General features: G+C 40.8%; 1 protein-coding gene across 5 annotated transcripts in view; it reads left to right on the top strand.

The window, feature by feature from the left end:
• The window catches only part of Kiaa0232 (KIAA0232 ortholog), a 71,959-nt gene that overhangs the window by 37,225 nt on the left and 14,508 nt on the right, over positions 1–20,226 (top strand). For all 5 annotated transcript variants that reach the window (XM_020165298.2, XM_020165311.2, XM_020165319.2 and 2 more), the window contains exons 3-6: positions 4,811–4,948; positions 12,875–12,941; positions 14,108–14,189; positions 16,680–19,950. In XM_020165298.2, the coding sequence (XP_020020887.2) occupies positions 4,811–4,948; positions 12,875–12,941; positions 14,108–14,189; positions 16,680–19,950 (3,558 nt within the window). The remainder of the gene's footprint in view (positions 1–4,810; positions 4,949–12,874; positions 12,942–14,107; positions 14,190–16,679; positions 19,951–20,226) is intronic.

The following is a 20,226-nucleotide window of genomic DNA, read 5'->3' on the forward strand; positions in this document are numbered from 1 at the left end:
CTTGGTTTTGAACTAGCTCTGTGTTGGGTAGAAGGTAGTGACAGTAAGCACATTTTTAGCATCATATTCTCCTACGCTACCCAAAAGAAGTGTTCCCTACACTCCCAGCAGAAAACATGAAACACTCATTTCTTATTGGTCTCTTGCTCCTCTCTGAGTGGATCCTATGGCCAAAGGATGAATGTGCTGATTTGCATTCAGTCAGTTAGAGCCTGAAGGTGGAGGTGGCATTGGTCCCATTCAGACACACGGGGTTTCTGTTCTTCAGGAGGCTGTTAACAGGAAGGTGTGGGAGGCAGGGGTGGGTGCTCAGCAACTCGCAGCAGACGTCAGCGACACCAGCTGTATTTTAGAATGCTGTGTTCTTTTTCTTCCTCCAGTTCCCAATCTCTCTTTTAATAGAAGACAGTACAAAGAAGTCAATCAAAATTCTCACCTTATGTTACCTCACAGTAATGTCTAGAAAAGTATCTGGTTTAACAGGTAGACCTGCACACTAGGAAGTTCTTTTGCTGCATCTGCTTTTGATACTTGATAATTGTGTTCTGTCTTTAAGATTAGGGCTTTGAGAAAACATAGTTAATTTTACTCAGTTTTTTGAGTAACTATTGAGCACATGCCTAATATCTTTTGTTTATGAATCAGTTAACTTTTAGCAAAGCATGGAAGAATAAAAAGACAATAAGTATGTGTTAGCTTTCTGTTGTTGTGACAAAATACTGCAGAAAGGCATCTTAAAGGGGAAGGATTTATTTTGGCTCACAGTTTCACAGGCTTCAATTTTGGTCTGTGTTGAGGCAGAAAACATGGTAGAAGAGCATGGCAGGGGAAAACTGCTTACCTCATGGGAGGCAGGAAGCAGAAAGGAGGAGATAGAAAGGATGGGACCCCCTCAAAGGTCCAGCACCAGTGACCCACTTCCTCCATGCATGCTTAGTTTCAACTGGGCAAAGGGTTTGAGTAGATGTTTGTCCAAAGATGATAGACGATGGACAAATTGCCATTAAGCACATAGATTACTCAACATTACTTGTCATTAGGGAAGTCAAAATTACAATGACTTCTGAGGTTGAGATCAGGAGAATTGAGATTCAAGGCCAGCCCAGGCAAAAAAAGTTCATGAGATCCCATCTCACCCAGTAGCTGGGTGTGGTAACCGATGCCTGTCATCCCAGTTATAGCGGGAAGCATAAAATAGGATTGCAGTCTAGGCCTTTCTGGGAAAAAGAGACCCTATCTCCAAAATAACTGGAGCAAAAAAGGTCAGAGGCGTGGCACAAGGAGTAGAATGCCTGTTTAGCAAGTACAAGCCCTAAGTTTAAACGGCAGTATCACCAAAAAAAACAAAAAACAAAAAAAATCCCACAATGAGATAGCACTTCATACCCACCAGGGTGGCTAAAATAAAAAATAAGTAAATAAATATTCACAAGTACTGACAAGCATGTGGAAAAATTGGCAGGGGAACTCAGATGGTAGCGCGCCTACCTAACAAGTGTGAGGCTCTGAATTCAATAACTAGTACTTCCAAAAAAATAAAGACAAAATGTCTGAGATGACACATTTTATGTATATTTTACTATAGAAATGCTTTTGGAGAAAGAAAAAAAATCAGCACTAACAGCTGAATATTTGTAGCTGATTTTGCTTTATTTTGCTTTCTTGAGGAGGGCTCTTTTTGAGTTTGGCCAGACTGGCCTGTAATTCCTGGGCTCAAGTGATCCTCCTGTGCAGCCTCCTGAGTAGCTGGGACAACAGGCATGCGTGCCACTGTACCCAGCTGCTACTTGATTTTGATGGGGAGGGAATACTAACTTGGAACTCCAGTTATCGAATGTTATCTCCTGCCAAAGAATTGTGTTCTTCTCCTTAGTAGAGCTGTATTACACAAAGTCATTGCTGAATTACATTTTAGGTTTTACCAATAAAATTTTTAGATACTCTTTTTTTTGTAAAAGAATCTACATTTTATCTTTGAATTACTGTCTTGGCCTTAGCATACTTACTCGTGGCCCTTTATAGAAAAGGTTTACTGTCCGTTGTTTCTTTTGCCTGGCATTTTGCTCCTCACCTCACCCCCCACAGCCTGTGAGCTTTAAGACTGTGCATCAGAGACCCTTTCCTCTGGGAAGTCTTTGCTTACCTTCCAGGCCAACACAGGAACATGACTGACTCTTGCATTTCCTGGATGTTTCTAGGCTGTCTGACAGCAGTAGTCATGCCATGAGCCATTGGCTTACCTATCATTCTTCACTAGACTGCATCTCTAGCAGGCAGGGGCTGTGTTGTATTCATTGTTATAGCTCGAATGCTACAGTGGAAACACTGAAGTGGTTTCTGAATGAAATTAATTTATTTCCATGTATAAACAAATTATGGCCAGACCGGAAATGAAAGAAACCCTATTATAGGTGAAGAGCTATAGGACCTTTTCCCTTTTCTATTGACTTAGAAATTTTCCATGTAAAACAATGATAAACTTTTTTGGCTGTTAAGTTATAAGATAATTTAGACAATAACAATTTAGAATCTTACCCCTGCTCGCCTTGGAAACTAACTTCTTAATAGTATTTTTTTCTCAGACCTTTTGGTGAACATTAACATGTATTACGTGTGTTTAACCAAAAATGAGATCACTATTGTATAAACTGCTTCTCTTATAATATTGTAAGTTGCTTTCCATGTCCATGAATATATCTCATAATCCCTTCTTAAAGGCAGTACCATCCCTTTGCCTGGGTGAATTAAGACTGACTTAACCTTGTCCTCTATTGACATTGAAGCTGTCTGTCATGTTTACCCTTATGACAGACAGCATTATGATCAGCGTCAACATAGCTGAGTCTTTGCACACTTAGTGATTATTTCCTTAGGAGGAATTCCCAGATGGAGAATTACTGTATCAAAAGTATGTGTACATGTATGAGGTTTTTGCTACATATTGTCAAACTGGGCTTCAGAAGGACTACATGTCCATCTGAACTTGAAAAATTCCTTTCCTCTTTATAATACAAGTTTATTAGGACTATAGTGTATGTTACCTCTCCTGAGCTGTAATGTACTTTACTAGAGAAATGTTTAATAATGCTTAGTAAGAGAAACAGCCAGTCTCCAGCCTAGACAAAAGTGAGTTATATTTTCAATAACTGACAAACACTTTTCCTGCATTTGTTCTTTCGTACACTGTAAAACAGCAGGAAGTTATAACATTTTTCTCTGCCTTTAAGAAACTTTGAATTGACACTCTTATGGTTCTGTCCTGTGTTCCTATTACAGGACTAGCTCTATCTGCAGAAGATAGAGGAGATTGATAAGAAAGGTCAGGTCTCAGCTGTAGTCTGGCTAAGCATGGTGAATAAACGGAAACATTGGTAGTTCTCATTTGGCTTACAGCATGTTTTCTCTTAGAAATGTAAATAACACCATTCAGCCAAAGAATGTGTTTTCTCACGTGCATGAGATCTGAAAATATTCTCAAGAAATTCGATTCAAAAAGGATGCTAATTGTGACAAGTATAGAGGGAGTGATGTTCTGCTTCTTTGGCATAAAAGTAATGTTATGTTTTGGATCAAAGTATAAAATTGAGTTAGGTAGTTGATGGTGTGTGGTTTGATCTTAAAGGTCTTTTGAATTTTTTATTATGCCTTTCCTTCTGTATCCCATCTCATTCATTCATTCATAGCAAAAATAAAAAAATATTAAGTTTCCAGTTTAGGAAAATAGCTAAATATACCTACATGTTGGAATATTATATATTCAAATAACTTATAAAATGGGCTAACACTTATAATAAATTAAGTCAAATACAAAATTGTACAAATAATATGAATTAACTCTTTTTTTTTTTTTTTTTTTTTTTTTGTGAGCGCACTGGGATTTGAAGTCAGGGTTTCACACTTGCTAGGCAGATACTCTACCACTTCAGCCATGCCTCCAAGCCCTTTTTGCTCTGGTTATTTTGGAGGTAGAGTCTCACTTTTTGCCCCAGCTAGCCTGGGCTGCAATCCTCCTATTTTAAGCTTCCCACTGTTTATGGGATGAAGGCATGTGCCAGCATGCTCACCTTTTTTCCATTGAGATGGAGTCTTGTGAACTCTTTGCCTGGGCTGGCTTTAAACTATGATCCTGTCGCCCTTAGCCTCCCAAGTAGCTAGGATTATAGGCATGAACCACCCGTTACTGGCAAACATGTATTCTTTTAAAGCAGAAAATGAAGATGGAATGAAGCACACACAAAATTTTTACTGAGTGGTGAATTCATGTGTAATCGTGTTTTTCCCCTTTTTTCTTGCCTTCTGAATTTTTATTTATATTTTATAATGGACTTATATAAGTGGAAAAAAATACACAAAAAATCCTGACGAAATATTTTGTATTCGATGTTTTTTAAACTGTAAAATACAGAACCATTTAACTGTTAGTTTTAAAATCTAATAGTAACCTGAATGCTCATGACTGTGAAGTAGGACATTTAGCTCAGAGAATAGAGTTGTACCTCAGTTATCTTTGCATTTATGCACAAGCATCAAGTTGAATTTTACTAGTTCGCATTTTTCCTGTAGTTAACAAAGTGATCACCTTTGTTAAGATGGTAAGTAATAGATCATAAATAACCTACGTAATAGATGCCAAGCAAATGGGTTGTTGAAGTATTGTGATTGAGAGTGTTCTGTGGGCTCTCAGTTTAGTGGGTCCCATTTGGTGAATGAATGTGTTTAGTAGGTAAACATATGTACGTGTGTAGAAACAGAAGCACTTGAAACTTGTTCTTCAGTCCTTCCATTTTAACCAGGTGTACTCTTACTGCAGGAGAATGACATCTTCCTGGGCTGGGAGAAAGGAGCTTATAAGAAATGGGGAAAGAGTAAGAAAAAGTGTTCCGATCTAACGCTGGAAGAAATGAAAAAACAGGCTGCTGTCCAGTGTCTTCGATCTGCTTCTGATGAAGTAAGTTTGCATTTTGTTTCTAACACTTAAGAGAAAGAAAGAGAAGGATGTTTTTGAAAAGTTTACAGATAAAACATCTTAATCAAAAAACTTAAAAATAAGTTATTGTCTTATCACCATAGTATGAACATTAGCATTCTTCCTATATGAAAAGTTTTGTGTGTATCTTCTTTTATAAAATACATGTACTACACAAAATTTCATTTTGTTTTTTGCAGTACTGGGGATCAAACCCATGGCTTTGCACATGCTAGCAAGCACTCTACCCCTGAGCTAGATCCCGAGCCCTATCTCTCTCTCTCTTTTTTTTTTAGGGTATGTAGGACCTAACACTTGCTAGGCAAACACTCTACCATTGAGAGACAAGGTCCTCTCTCCCCCCAGCCCTATTTTGCTTGAGTTATTTTTCAGATAGGATCTTGTTAATTTTTCACCCGGGCTGTCCTTGAAATGAGATTTCATGGGATCCTTTCCCTCCTTCCAGCAGTTTTTCTCTCCTCCTATCTCTTTGATTTTTTTAACTTCTAAATTGCTAGAAGCTGCTGCCTCATATACTGTTGAGAGGAAATTTGGGAGTCAAGCATCATTTTGTTACAAATAGGAACATAATTAACCTAGCTTAAGAAAAATAGCATATACATAAAGGATACGGAGTGATCACACTAAACCAAGGGCTGGAAGTGTAGTGGCCTCAGGAGGGACCTGAACTGTGAATGGTGTGATTGGCAGATAGACCCACAGTCTCTCCTTTGCTTTTCTCCCCACTTCAGAGTCATCCCCTCTCTTTCTGAATTCTGGCTGTCTGCTTAAAGCATACCATGGTAAAAAAAAAAAAAAAAGAGGGGGCCATTCTAGCCCTGGTCAGGATGGCTACCAAACTCAGGTATTTACCACTGTTCAACTACAGAGAAAACCTGATTGACTGCATGAGCCAGGTGTCCATCCCTACTTCAAAAAACTGTAGCAGGGGAATAGGACTATCTGAAGGTCACCCCTTCAGCAGGCTGTGAGTGATGGGCAGTCTACAGAGAAAAATGTGTGGTTAGTCAGTTACTTAATAGGTGTTTTGATCATGACACTGAAGGAGCAGATTGATAAAGTAACTTGGAACTTTTGAAGGAATTGAGAATGCAGATGGTCTTTACACGTGAGAGGTTAGGTCAGGTAAATGCTTTCAGTGGAGTCCAAAGAAGCTGCTGAGTCAAGGTTGGAAGGAATCTGGGAGAGAAAGAGATTGAGGACCTTATCTTAAAGGAATGCATAACCTTTGCATGTTCAGTTTGCATATAAGTCATACTCGCTGAGTGTGCTGTGTGTTGAAAAGAACATGGAGGTAGCAGCAGTGCAAGGTAAGGGTAATGGCTAGCAAAGGTCTCTGAGTCTTTGGGTTATTGCATTGGAACAATACTTTCCTTTGCTGGCTGTCATAGGTGGGGTTTTTATTTCAACCCCAATAAAATGTGATTGTGCCATCTTGCTCTTTCCTTCTCATTTTACAAAATAAATAATTTAATTAAGTAAATAAAAATAATTCCATTGCCTTTTCCTAATAGTGATTATTAAAATCTTACCAAATTTAATTGGCCAAGGAAATGAATATGCCAGACATATACCAGGTACTCAGTGAATCCTTATGGGGGCGAGTGAAGAGAAAATCCCCAACGTCCATTCCCCTGCCTCAGAGCCAGGTACTGTGTTTGTGCATCAGTTTACAGAACTAGCTCTCTGGCTCTTGGGGAGTCAGAGAAAAGGACTTTGGAGGAACCCTTAATTATTGCCTGCAGCAATAGAAAGAACCAGTGTGGTAATTTATGAATCGTAGGCTGATTATGTGTACCCCACCCCACCTTTTTAGAATCTGTCTGTTGGTTTCAGTGGAAAGAAAGGAACAAGGAAGACCTATAGGACATTACAATGCAGCAGTGGAAAGTTTGTTTCATGTTGTTACTTTATTGCCACAGTGAATGAGTGCATATGGATATGTTGCTGGTGTCCTGAATGAGGAGGATGGTTATGCCCGTGGTTTTGGGGTGCTTTCTCACCCAGTGCAGATACCCACTTAGAGCTCTTCCTAGTATATACTTTAGTTACTACCACCGATCACAGTCAAAAACCACTGACAACCCACATTTCTAAACTAGTTGATAAAATGCTAACACATAATTACAAAACAGTAATACAGGTAGTGTATTGGATGCAAGTGCAAGGTAGGTAAGTAGTAGTGATGTGTGCACCTGTGTGATGTTTCTTTCCTGTGTTTGTGTTTGGTGTGACTGTGCTGGTTACTGTGCGGACTGCTTGCTGAAAGCATCTAGGTCAACAGGCTTTTCACTGTGTTGTGGGTTTAAGTAGGATGGCTTAATTCGGACTCCATTTTACATGCTTGTGATTCTACACTTGGCCTCCTGTGAAGAGCTGTGCCCCACATTACATCACATCTTTTGATGTCCTCAGTTCCATGTTTTATACCTAAGAGACATTACCAGAGCCGTCTGGCAACTCAAGTGTGTCAGATTGTAACTCTGTACATTGGCGAAAATGTAGCAGCACTGTGAAGGACTCTGAGCAGTTGGTGATGATTTGTCCTGACCTTTGATGGCTTTGCTGTTTGTCAGGCCCCAGCTGAAACTGCCTTTGTGGAGTCACTTTTCATTTGCACATTCAAATGCAAGCCTCTGGGTATTTGTTTTCTGTAATATATTTTGCATTTGCTTTTCTCTCAGTTGGTAGTGGGGGTCTCTTGAAAAGGAACGGCACTATGACTCAGCATCAGAAGCTCAAACCCTCTCCCACTAGATTTTATCAAGTGTTACTCTCCTGGGCTGCCTGTGTATTTCTCTAATCAGGGGACATGGCTCTGCCTGATATTGTTAAATATATTCAGACTTCCTTCTTTCCCTTTTAAAAAAATATAAAACAATTTTGAACTTTGCCCCAGCTATTGTTTTTTAATCCTCAAGTTTACTTGGCTTTGTTTTTTTCCATCCTCAAAAGTTAGGGCTTTTTTGGAGGTGTGGCTCAAGTTGGTAGAGCGCCTGCTTTGCAAGCCTGAAGCCCTGAGTTCAAACCCCAGTCCCACCAAAAAAGAAAGAAAAGAAATCCAAGTAGTTAGGATTACAGGTGTGAAAATAGGCCTGGGGTTTGGGAGTTACAGTGTGGGGTGGAGGACAGCAGACTGGCAAGAGAGAAGGAAGGCAGGCAGAGGCAGAGAGGTTCAGTGTACTCCTTGTGGTGAGCTGGGAAGACCACCTCCCTCTCCCTGTCACCTTTCTCTCCACCCTGAAGAGGCCGCCACCTATCTGTCTTGGTGTTTATCTTTCCCATGCTTATGTTTGTACTTTCAGTAACTATTGTTTGAAGGTATATGCAAATATGTGGGCTGTTCCTCATGTTCCCCAACTTCTTGCAAATGGTACCATACTGCATATATTTTGCAACTTTCTTTTAGTTAACATTTTAAAAAATTATCTATGCTAGCAGTCGTTCTTATAATTTCTTTTCATTTCTGAACAGTTGTCCATTGTGAGACTTATACAGGGCTTATTTTCTTAGTAATGAATCATTCAACTGTTTCCCAGTTTTGGCTTTTACAAAGAGAGTGGGGCAAGGCACATCTTGCACACCTGTCCTTGTGTGCCTGATGAGGTGGAGCTCAGAGAAGTTAAGGACTCATCCATCCTCACAAGCACAGCCTGTCTGATAAGTCCATACCACATTCTCTTCGCCTTACATCACTCTGCTAAAGATGAATGCAAAGAAGGGTTACCTTCTTTAAGCTTTAATTGTGCCTTTTGTTTTCTGGGTGATTTTTTGTTTGTTTTGTTTTGTTTTACTATATTTCATTTGTTTTGTTACCTTTTTCTAAGCTTTGTTTGTGCTTTTTGTTTTCTGGATGATTTTTGTCTGTTTTGTTTTACTGACAGGGTCTCACAGTATAGCCAAGGGTGGCCTTGAACGCCCAGTCCTTCTGCCAGGTGTGCATCACCATGCTAAGCTGTAACCTGATTGTGTTGTATTATCATTAGTTGTAACCGAAGGTTGAAGTACTTGTTTTTTTTTTTTTTTTTTGGTGCTGGGATCAAATCTAGGGCCTCATGCATAACAGGCAAGTGCCATATTATTTAGCTACACCCACAGGCTGATCCTCTACTTCTTGTTACAACTTTGAGCCATCTTTTTCCATTATTCCAAGACTATAAATCTGTGCTCTATGCCTCTTCCTCACCAGCACATTCTCTGAAGTCTTCTTTCCTCCTTGTGCTAGAGTGTGACTCAAGTGGTACAGTGCCTATTTTGCAAGCCCAAGGCCCTGAGTTCAAAAAATAAAGGAAGGGAAGAAAAGGAGTTAGGGGTAACAGTACAGGAAGACCAGAAATTAGCTATTGGAAATGTATCTGTGGTAGTAGCACCACTTTCCAGATGTAGATAGGTAAGTGGTTTGTGTAGGGTCACATGGTTCATGCTGGTGCCAAACCCAGATCCTGGTGACTTCATTGTGCTAGGGACAAAAGGAGCAGTCAAGTAAGTGTCACTGAGTATCACTGGGTAGGTGTGGGATACCTGTCTAGCACTGAGGGGAATATCCAGTCCAAATGAGTTTTCCAACAGAGTCACCTGCAGGATGAGAGAAGCCTACAGTGAGAGAAGCTGTGGGTATGGAGAGGAGTGGTGGTGAGACACAGCAAGGCATATCATCTCTTTTCTTTACACTGAGAGGTAAAAAGGAAGGAAGCATGCAGAGGGTGTAGAATCCTTGGGAATGTGGTGGAACAGGAAACCATAGGTATTTATTTGTCAGGGATCAAATGAGGATTGTGTGGAAGTAACAGGACACAGCAGCTGTAGGCTGTAACCATGCTCAGTCCCCATTGTTTACTGATGGTCTTTAACCCTGACTGCAGTCACCAGCAGAGTGGGGCAGTGGAAGGGCCTCCTGTTGGTCAGAGGTGCAGAGCAGGCCAAGGAGGCTAGGTGGGGTCCAGAGGGGTTTTGGTGAACTGCATTTGGTTAATTATCTTTCTTTCTCCTCTAACTTCAAACTCATCAGCAAAAATTGAAGGTATTTTTGAAATGATGAATCCAAAATTGAGATTCTGGAAAATGAAAGACATACAAAAGCTGGAAGTAGGGCTGGGCATGGTGGGGAATGTCTGTAATTCCAGCTACTTGGGCAATGGAGGCAGGAATTGGTGAGTTTGAGGCCAGCCAAGGCAAAGTTAGTGAGACCCTACCTCAGAATACAAAACAAAAGGGCTGGAGACGTAGCCGAAGTGGCAGAGCTGGGTTCGGTCCTCAATACCACCCCACCCCACCCCTCCCCCAAAAGCCCCCAAAACTAGAAATGGGATCAACAGTTAAGGTGATAAGGACTCTGATGGGTGCATCCCATATATGCTTTTGAGGGAGCTGGTGGTATTCTTGTGCTCAGAGAGGGAGTGGCACACGTGCCCTTTGCTGCCCATGTTTGTGGCAAAGCAAGAATTCAGAGCCATGCCTGCATGACCCCAAAACCTAATGCATTCAGCTTGGCCCTATTCCTGGAGAACAGGTACTGGCACGTGACCTCCAGAAGGGTAGGCTTTTGTTCTTTGTGTGACCTGCCTGGCCTGTGGGGTGCCCACTACCACTCGTTCACTAGATGAGAGAGCTCATGCTAACTCGGTGACTGGCTGTCACTGAACTCAGAAGTGGTGTTTCTTAGGGCTGGCTCCTGAAACCTGCCAGTCCCAAGCATGCTTCTCCACTTTGCTGACTGGAAGTAAGGTGACAAGTTTTTGCTGGCTACTTGGAGATGGGCTGGTATTATCACAGTGAAAAAAAGCAAGGCATGAATTCTGCAGCATTGTCAGTGTTTTCTTCACCTCCAGCCTCTGCTTCTGTTGAGTAACTAAAAAACATGTACACTGTAATCTTTCTTTGTATCTTAACATGCAGTAGGCACTCAGTGTTCTTGAATACCCCTGTGGATATGGTACACTACTGAAGTATCACTAGTAAAATGGTGTGATCGCTTATATAATACTTGGGAAAGTAAATAAAATGTCTCATTAGCAGTTCTAAAGTAACATTTAGAATGCTTGCTAAGACATAACAGACCATGATGGCAGCTTCTGGTGTCCCTTTAAACTTTTCAGTTTGCTTATGATAACCCAGTGGCCTAATGATTGTTGTAAAAATGTAAGTAGCAAGCTGCAGATAGCAAGCCAAGAACTCAAACCAGGTCAGCAAGGCTTGCTTTTACACAAGAGTAAGAAGGACTCTGTGCTCTTCATATATGAAAGCATACATTGATATTTACCTGCTTATTTATGTGTGAGAGCAGATACATAAACTCCTTCATATATTTTTCCTCTCACAAGTGAATAAGCGTCTGTGTAAGTGGTTAATTTCCAGGACAAAGCGTAAGAAGCTTGGTTGCAGTGGTCACTCTCCTGGCAGCCTGTATTAGAGTATAGAAAGAGTTTAATAAGCAGTCTCTGGAGGTTTCGTGTTCTGCACTGACACAGCCTGGGTTTGCAAGCACGGTGACATAGGCTCGCTGTACAGAACAGTATGTGCCACGTCAGCTGACACTGGTGTTAGTTTCATGATCTGGGGAAAGTGGAATATAATTGCCAGCCTCATCACACCTGGGACATTATGGTAAGCAAGACCCTCTCTTACGGAATGTGGAGACGACCACAATCTTTATGACTAATCTCTGCCATGGTTTTAAGAGTGTTTTAAAGGAAAAGGCAGCTCTTCTCTGGCCCATTTTCCTGTCTCTCTATTAAAAGATAGGATAGAATGTAACTATGGATATTTGCAATTAATGATTTTCATTGTAATTTGTTTCTTGTGGCTTAAACTGTGTAACTCCGGGGTTTCTTGTTGAAGATATCTATAATACTTGTGCTGAGTCATTTTGAGTTAAGTGAATGGGGTAAAGGTCTATTTTTAGCCCTTCCAGGCCCAGTGAGGGCACTCAGTGCTCTGACGTGTGCATCTGTTCTGCTGTACCCACAAAAGATTTGATTCCAACTTAAATAGAACTTCCTAAGGAGTGTAGTCACATTCTTGTCCATTTTGAAGTTTTTCTTCTCAAAAGAAATCAAAAACTTGAAACTTTAAGAGTCTACATAGTGAAATATATGTGGCTGTGCCTGTTTTCAACATTCATTCTTCTTTAAAGTTTGAATTTTATCCTCCCAATTCTAGACTTCTGCGCCTGCTCCTTAAATGGTACCCGGTTCGGTATAAAGGTGACACCTTGTTCCTGACTCTTAGAAGAAATCAGAGCTTCCACATTTACAGCATTGACCTGCTTTTGTGCTGCTTTTTTTTGTTACAGTCATTAGAGTTCACTTTAAATAATAGAAAAAAACCACCTACTTCATTTTCTTTAAACTGTGAGCTCCTAAAGGACCAAGACGAGATTTTTTTCTGTAATTTTCTGTACATTGAGGTTGTACAAGACTGTGCCCACATAGGCTCATTGGTTTTTTTGGTTGTTGTGTTTTGTTTTTTTTGGTACTGGGGATTAAACTCAGGCCCTCGTGCCTGCTGGGAAGGTGCTGTACCTCTTTGAGCCATGCCTCAAGCTCTTCACACAGATTTGTGATGTCATTTTTGGTGGTGACTCACTTTTGGCCAGATCATGGCACTGAGGTCTTTGGTCTGTCATACTGAGCAAGGTGATGTGGGAAGGTAGAAGCTATGCTGGGAGGTACACTAACATTTCTGCATGTTATCAGCAAGTTCCACTTTGTGTCCTTTGTTAGTGAAATACTGATTTGGGTCTACAAATGTGCAGTTTTTATCTCCAGTGGCAATGTATTTCTTTTGTAACATGAAAGATTTGTAATTCTCTGTATTAACATAAAAGTACACAAATACCTGCTTTTTTGTACCCAGTGGTAAACTAACAGTCTTTCTGTTGTCACACAGAGCTCTGGAATCGAGACTTTAGTGGAGGAGCTCTGCTGCAGGCTGAAAGACCTACAGAGTGAGCAAGGTGAGTGTGTGCACTGGAAGCAGAGGATGCATCCTGGATTGCAGCCCCCAGGATCTGCATTGAGGAACTTCTTAGGACTGACCAAAAATAATCTCTGTGTTCAGCGTGTCACAAGGCCGTCATCCCATGCCATCTTCAGCTCTGTTAATGGCTTCTGTGTTGGCCCTTAGCAACCACTTGCAGAGGAGATTCCTGCTCCAAAAGGAAGGACTTAACCCATGCGTGCCCTCATAGCAAGGAAACATTTCCTTTTTTTTTTTTTTGTCTCCAAATTGAAGCTCATTGATCAGAAAGAAGCAGTAGTTTCTTTTCTCGCTCCCCAACTTGCCCCCCCCACCCCATTTAGTACCAGCCTGTTGATCTCAAGGCCTCCAGAGGTGTCGGCACTGATTATTTCAGTTTTAGAAGGAATTTCTGCCTTGCCTTGAATTTTTCTGGATATGCAGACTTGACAAGCTCATTAACCCATTAAGTCATTGTGACTTATGAACCTTCGTAGCTGCTTTTCCTAATTGCTCTACAGAATCTCAGAAGAAGACCTACATTTTAGACTAAGGGTTCCTGTTTCCTGCTCTCATCATGGCCATTTGCTGTGCACAAGCTTGAGGCTTCCTGCCTGTTAAGGGCACAGCTTGTTAGTAATCCAAGGCAGTAACAGGGCCAAGTGGAGAGAGGATAGCCCTTTGTTTCTACTTCAGTTGAGATACAGCCCTTGCTTACCTACAAGTTAAGTAACAGCTAATGTCAATGAGGTCTTTTCTTTACAGATTAGCATTTGTTAAAATGAGTCAATAGAAAGTCCATGAGTCAGAATTTTGTGGGAAAATATTTTTGGAATCTAAACAGATGTTCACTCCATCTGGTCTAATTAGTAACTACACAAGGGACTTAAGTCTCTTAATTAAGTGCCTCCAGAGCCTGGTATCAGTAAAGAGATCAACCATTCTCACCTTGCACCCTGTTTCTAGTGTGGTTTAGCTAGAGAATTTCTTCTGGCCCACTGAAGAAGTAGATTTTTATTAAAAAGACAAACTGGTATAGCTTTCTCCTTTTAAGCCCAAAAGCCTGTATCATTTCCGATTGAAATTACTTGAGAAACTTTTGAAAACATGGCATTTATTAACTAGATATAAGACAAATCTTTCTGAATTTTTGTTTCATAACAGAAGAGAAGATTCACAAAAAGTTAGAGGGGTCTCCCTCTCCAGAGGCAGAATTATCCCCTACAGCAAAGGATCAAGTGGAAATGTATGTAAAACTGTATTCAGTATAAAGTGTGCATTTGTTAAAATCAGACTTAATTACTATGTGGTTTCCGTTTTTTGTTTGTTATCTAAGTAATTTCTTATTTAATAATTTAGGAAACATTTATTGAATACTTAGCACATGCTTGATACCAAGAATGCAAAGGGGATAAGATAGTTCTGACCTTATCATGTATATTCAATAAATATTTGTAAAATGAATGAAACAAGGAGGGTTACTGTTTACAAAGTCCAGCATTCTTTTGAGACAACTGTAAAGAACTGTGACTATCTGTATATAGACACAAAAACTTAGTCTCTACTACTCATTGCAAAGGGAAAGTGGGCAAATCCTTGACCAAACCAAACCTGTTTTCTATATTTTTAGTTGTTTTTTTGTAAATGGCTTGTATTAAAATAATCTGCAATATAAGCAGACTTCCTTTGATATATACATTTTACTCTAATCTTCTGGTCCTGTAGAATCTAAGAAAAAAAGTTTCATTTGGACCTATGCTGTCCAGCACAGTAACTACAAGCCTCCTGAGGCTGTTGAGCACTTGGAATACGACTAGTTCAAATTGAGACTCACTGTAACTGTAAATTCTTATTAGATTCAGAGACTTTGTATAGAAAAAGTACAAAACATTGCATCAGTCTTTGTTCAATATGGATTACATGTTGAAATAATAATGTCTTGTATTTATTTGATTAAGTAAAGTATATTATCGGAATTTCATCAATTTCTTACACTTTTAATGTGACTGTTAGAACATTTACAATTAAGTATGAAACTCACAATATATTTCTACTGGAGAGCTGCAGTACAGACTTAGGAGAGTCAGGTTCAGGTCCTTTGAAAACGTGGTCCTTGCTACTTCGTGTTTGACCTTGAGTATTGCTTCTGGAACATCAATGGCCAGTGTGGCTTTAGGTCATCCTTTGACAGTTTGTTCTCCTCTCAAATCTTCAATGACTATTAGTTTCTTAGCGAGTCAAAAACACTTTCTTGTTTTCAAGCCCACTACAACCAGCCTCCCTGTTTTCAAGCCCACTACAACCAGCCTCCCTGGTCTCTCCTTCTCTGCATTTCCAGTGGTCACCAGTCCAATCAGGCTTCTGTTCCAGCACACTGCATGTGTACATATCATGATAGCTTATCCTCACCTTGCAGTCACTGCTCACTAAACAGCTGTACAGTGAGACTGCAAGACCACTGCTGTGGTCCACTTCCCCAACATCCTCTTCCCTAAGCATTTGAATATTATGTTCCCTAGGCCATTCCTAGAAGGCCTGTTTAAATTCAGGCCTAGGAATGCATCCCAAGATAAAGTAACAGGAACAAGGACAGTCCCTTAAGCGGGTGCTGTTCTGACTCATTTCTCATATTAATTCCTTTACTGCTGACACCAGCTCTGTGAAGTGGCTACTGTTCTTACACCTACTTTGTAGGTAAGGAAACTGAGCCACAGAGAGAGTAAGTAACAGACCTAAAATCACACAGCTGGTAAGGGGCAGAGTCGGAGTTCAGTCTCAGGGAATGTGGCTTCAGAGATCATACTTTTGACTCATTTGCTACCCAGCTTTTCAACGGCATGTGTTTCCATGCTCACAGCAACTTTGTGAAGTAACTCATGTGCTCACCATCTTACACTTAAGGAAATGTGCCTTTAAGCTCATTTTCTAATGTGTTGGCCTAAGCATAGTAAGTTCAGAATCAAATTCAGACATTTCTTTCTAAAAAGATTACATTCTTTCTACTACATTGTATTTATCATTTCTTCTTAATTAAAATTCAAGTGTTGAAGATAACTTTTGCCTTCCATATTTTTATAATTGTATAGTGTTATCATAGTGCTAAGCCAAAAGGTTCTTGAAGCCTGGCACTGGTGGCTCACTCCTTGTATATAATCCTAGCTCCTTGGGAGGCTGAGCTCAGGAGGATTGAGGTTTAGGTCAGCCTGGACCAAAAAATAAAAATTCATGAGATCCACATCTCAACCAAGGTACCTGTCATCCCAAGCTACTCCGGAGGCTGAAATCAGGAGGATCGTGGTTCTAGGCCAGCCCGGGGAAGTCGGGGGAAGAGGGGCAAGCTGGGTTTGGTGGCACATGCCTGTCATCCCAATTATAGTAGGAAGCATAAAATAGGAGGATTCCTGACCTAGACAAAAAGTGAGACCTTCTTTCCAAAATAACCAGAGCAAAAAAGGCTGGAGGAGTGACTCAAGCGGTAGAGCACCTGCCTTGCAAGTGCGAAGCCCTGAGTTCAAGCCCCAGTACCACAAAAAAAAAAAAAAGTGCTTGATTCATGAGACTAATTTTAATGTATAGTATATGTTACTGTATTAAAGAGTATTTTAAAGTTACTGGTTGGTTAATGTTGACTCTATTAAGATGGAATGCTCTATTTCTCTGGTTGGCATTGGTATTTTACTGTGTGTAATGAATACATAAAAGCGCTTGCTTGTGAACTCTTTACTCTGCTTTTCAGGTACTATGAAGCATTTCCACCACTTTCTGAGAAGCCAGTTTGCCTGCAAGAAATCATGACAGTGTGGAACAAGTCCAAAGCCTGTTCTTACTCTAGCTCCTCTTCATCGTCCACAGCCCCCCCAGTGAGCACAGATACATCCTCTCCCAAAGACTGTAATAGTGAGAATGAAGTCGTCAAGGAAAGAAGCACTGACATGTCCACCAGTATGCATGAAAAAACCCAGAGCAGAAGCAGATATGAGAAGGAGAACAAAGTGAGTAATGGCACTGCTGAAGAAAAGCCTGCCTTGTACAAAAAGCAAATCCGACATAAGCCTGAAGGGAAGATTCGCCCTCGCTCCTGGTCTTCTGGCTCTAGTGAAGCAGGCTCAAGTTCAAGTGGTAATCAGGGAGAATTAAAAGCATCCATGAAATACGTTAAAGTAAGACACAAAGCACGAGAAATTCGAAACAAAAAAGGGCGAAGTGGACAAAACAGGCTGTCACTGAAACATGGTGAAAAGGCAGAAAGGAGCATTCATGCAGGCAGCAGCAGTAGCAGCAGTAGTGGGTCCATCAGGCAGCTGTGCAAGCGGGGTAAAAGGCCAGCTAAAGAGACAGGGAGGAAAGAACCCGGGAGCACTGGAGGAAAAGACCTGTATGCGGAGAGCAGAAATGACAAAGAGTATAAAGAGGAGCCGTTGTGGTACACCGAACCAATTGCTGAATATTTTGTTCCATTAAGCAGAAAAAGCAAACTAGAGACCACATACCGAAACAGACAAGATACAAGTGCTTTGACATCAGAGGCAGTGGAAGACTTGTCTGAATCAGTGCATGGTCTTTGTATCAGCAACAATAATATTCATAAAACATACCTCGCAGCAGGTACTTTCATTGATGGTCATTTTGTAGAAATGCCTGCCGTTATAAATGAGGATATTGACCTCGCTGGGACCTCATTATGTCCTCTACCAGAGGACAATAAATACTTGGATGATATTCATCTATCAGAATTAACACACTTCTATGAAGTGGATATTGATCAATCCATGTTGGATCCTGGTGCCTCAGAAACAATGCAAGGAGAAAGTCGGATTTTGAATATGATTCGACAAAAAAGCAAAGAGAATGCAGATTTTGAGGCCGAATGTTGCATAGTGTTAGATGGCATGGAGTTGCAAGGGGAACGTGCAATATGGACTGATTCTACCAGCTCCGTGGGTGCTGAGGGCTTGTTTCTGCAAGACCTTGGCAATCTGGCTCAGTTTTGGGAGTGCTGTTCATCCAGCTCTGGCGATGCCGATGGAGAGAGTTTCGGAGGAGACTCTCCAGTCTTGGACAGCACAGTGCTCAATTCACACTTGCTTGCTGGCAATCAAGAGCTCTTTTCAGATATTAATGAAGGATCTGGTATAAACTCTTGTTTTTCAGTGTTTGAAGTGCAATGCAGTAATTCTGTTTTACCATTTTCTTTTGAAACACTCAATTTGGGAAATGAAAATACAGATTCTAGTGCTAATATGCTTGGGAAAACACAGTCTAGATTGCTAATATGGACCAAAAATAGTGCCTTTGAAGAAAATGAACATTGTTCTAATCTTTCAACAAGAACTTGTAGTCCGTGGTCCCATTCAGAAGAAACACGTTCTGATAATGAGACATTAAACATCCAGCTTGAAGAATCCACACGATTTAATGCAGAAGATATTAATTATGTAGTTCCTAGAGTCTCATCAAGTTATGTAGATGAAGAACTTCTAGATTTTTTGCAAGAAGAAGCTTGCCAGCAAAACAGTAGAACTTTAGGAGAAATTCCTACATTAGTTTTCAAAAAAAGATCTAAACTAGAATCTGTCTGTGGTATTCAGCTAGAACAAAAAACAGAAAACAAAAACTTTGAAACTACACAAGCGTGTAGTGAACGCAGTCCACATGAAGATGGCTATAGCTCAGGGGTTATTAAAGACATTTGGACAAAGATGGCAGACAGAAATTCTGCAGCTATGGTAGAAATAGAAAGGATTGACGATGAGTTGTTTTCAACAGATGTAAATAACTACTGCTGCTGCCTGGATGGTGAAGCTAAAGTGGAGACCCTGCAGGAGCCTAGTAGGGCTGTGCAGAGGTCGGAATATCATCTCTGGGAGGGTCAGAAGGAGAGCCTGGAGAAAAGAGCATTTGTATCAAGGGAGCTGTCGAAGGTGGACGGTGGTGATTATACCACACCTTCTAAACCTTGGGATGTGGCCCATGGTAGAGAGAACGCATTCATTCTTGGAGGAGTTTATGGCGAACTCAAAGCCTTCGATAGCGATGGGGAGTGGGCAGTCGTACCGCCCCGTCACACAAAAGGAAGCTTGTTACAGTGTGCAGCTTCTGATGTGGTGACCATAGCTGGTACAGATGTCTTTATGACCCCTGGAAACAGCTTTGCTCCTGGTCACAGGCAGTTCTGGAAACCCTTCATGTCATTTGAACAGAATGATGAGCCGAAGAGTGGAGAGAATGGATTAAATAAAGGATTTTCTTTTATCTTCCATGAAGACTTGCTAGGAGCATGTGGTAACTTTCAAGTTGAAGACCCTGGACTTGAATATTCATTCTCTTCCTTTGACTTAAGCAATCCATTTTCACAAGTTCTTCACGTAGAATGTTCATTTGAACCTGAAGGGATTGCATCTTTCAGCCCTAGTTTTAAGCCGAAATCAATCCTCTGCTCTGATTCAGACAGCGAAGTTTTTCACCCCAGGATATGTGGTGTTGACAGAACACAATACAGGGCTATTCGGATATCTCCTAGGACTCATTTTCGCCCAATTTCTGCATCTGAACTGTCCCCCGGAGGAGGAAGTGAGTCGGAATTTGAATCTGAGAAAGATGAAGCAAATATTCCTGTTCCTCCTCAGGTTGATGTATTTGAAGATCCACAGGCAGATCTTAAACCTCTGGAAGAAGATGCTGAGAAAGAAGGCCATTACTATGGGAAATCAGAGCTTGAGTCTGGGAAATTCCTTCCCAGATTAAAAAAATCTGGAATGGAAAAGAGTGCTCAGACATCACTGGATTCCCAGGAGGAGGTGACTGGAATTCTGCCAGTCGGAAAGCAGAGTCAGTGTGTGGAATGCAGCATGAATGAGGCTCTGGAAATAGATTTAGAAAGCTCAGAAGCAAATTGCGAAATAACGGCACAATGTGAAGAAGAAGTTAATGATTTTTGCAGTTGCAAAGCAGGTTGTCAGTTCCCTGCTTGTGAAGATAATCCAGTTTCTTCAGGACAGCTGGCAGAGGTATGTGTCTGTGCACGTCAGTATTTGACAGAAGATTTGATCAGACCTTAACCCAAGAAAAGCCACATCAGACAGTGAAGAATAGGGCTAAATGATTGGGAAATTAGCTTAAATGTCCTAGAGCTTATCACTCTTATGAGCTTACATTTAAGGACTTAAAATGATTTGACATTTATAAATTTGAAGTAGACAGTAGACTTCCCTGCAGAGAAGAGGCATTTCACAATGAATCACAGGATGCAAGGTTCTTATGTACTATACATGGACTGTGCATAA

This window comes from Castor canadensis, chromosome 9 (assembly GCF_047511655.1).
Source record: "Castor canadensis chromosome 9, mCasCan1.hap1v2, whole genome shotgun sequence".
NCBI lineage: Eukaryota > Metazoa > Chordata > Mammalia > Rodentia > Castoridae > Castor > Castor canadensis.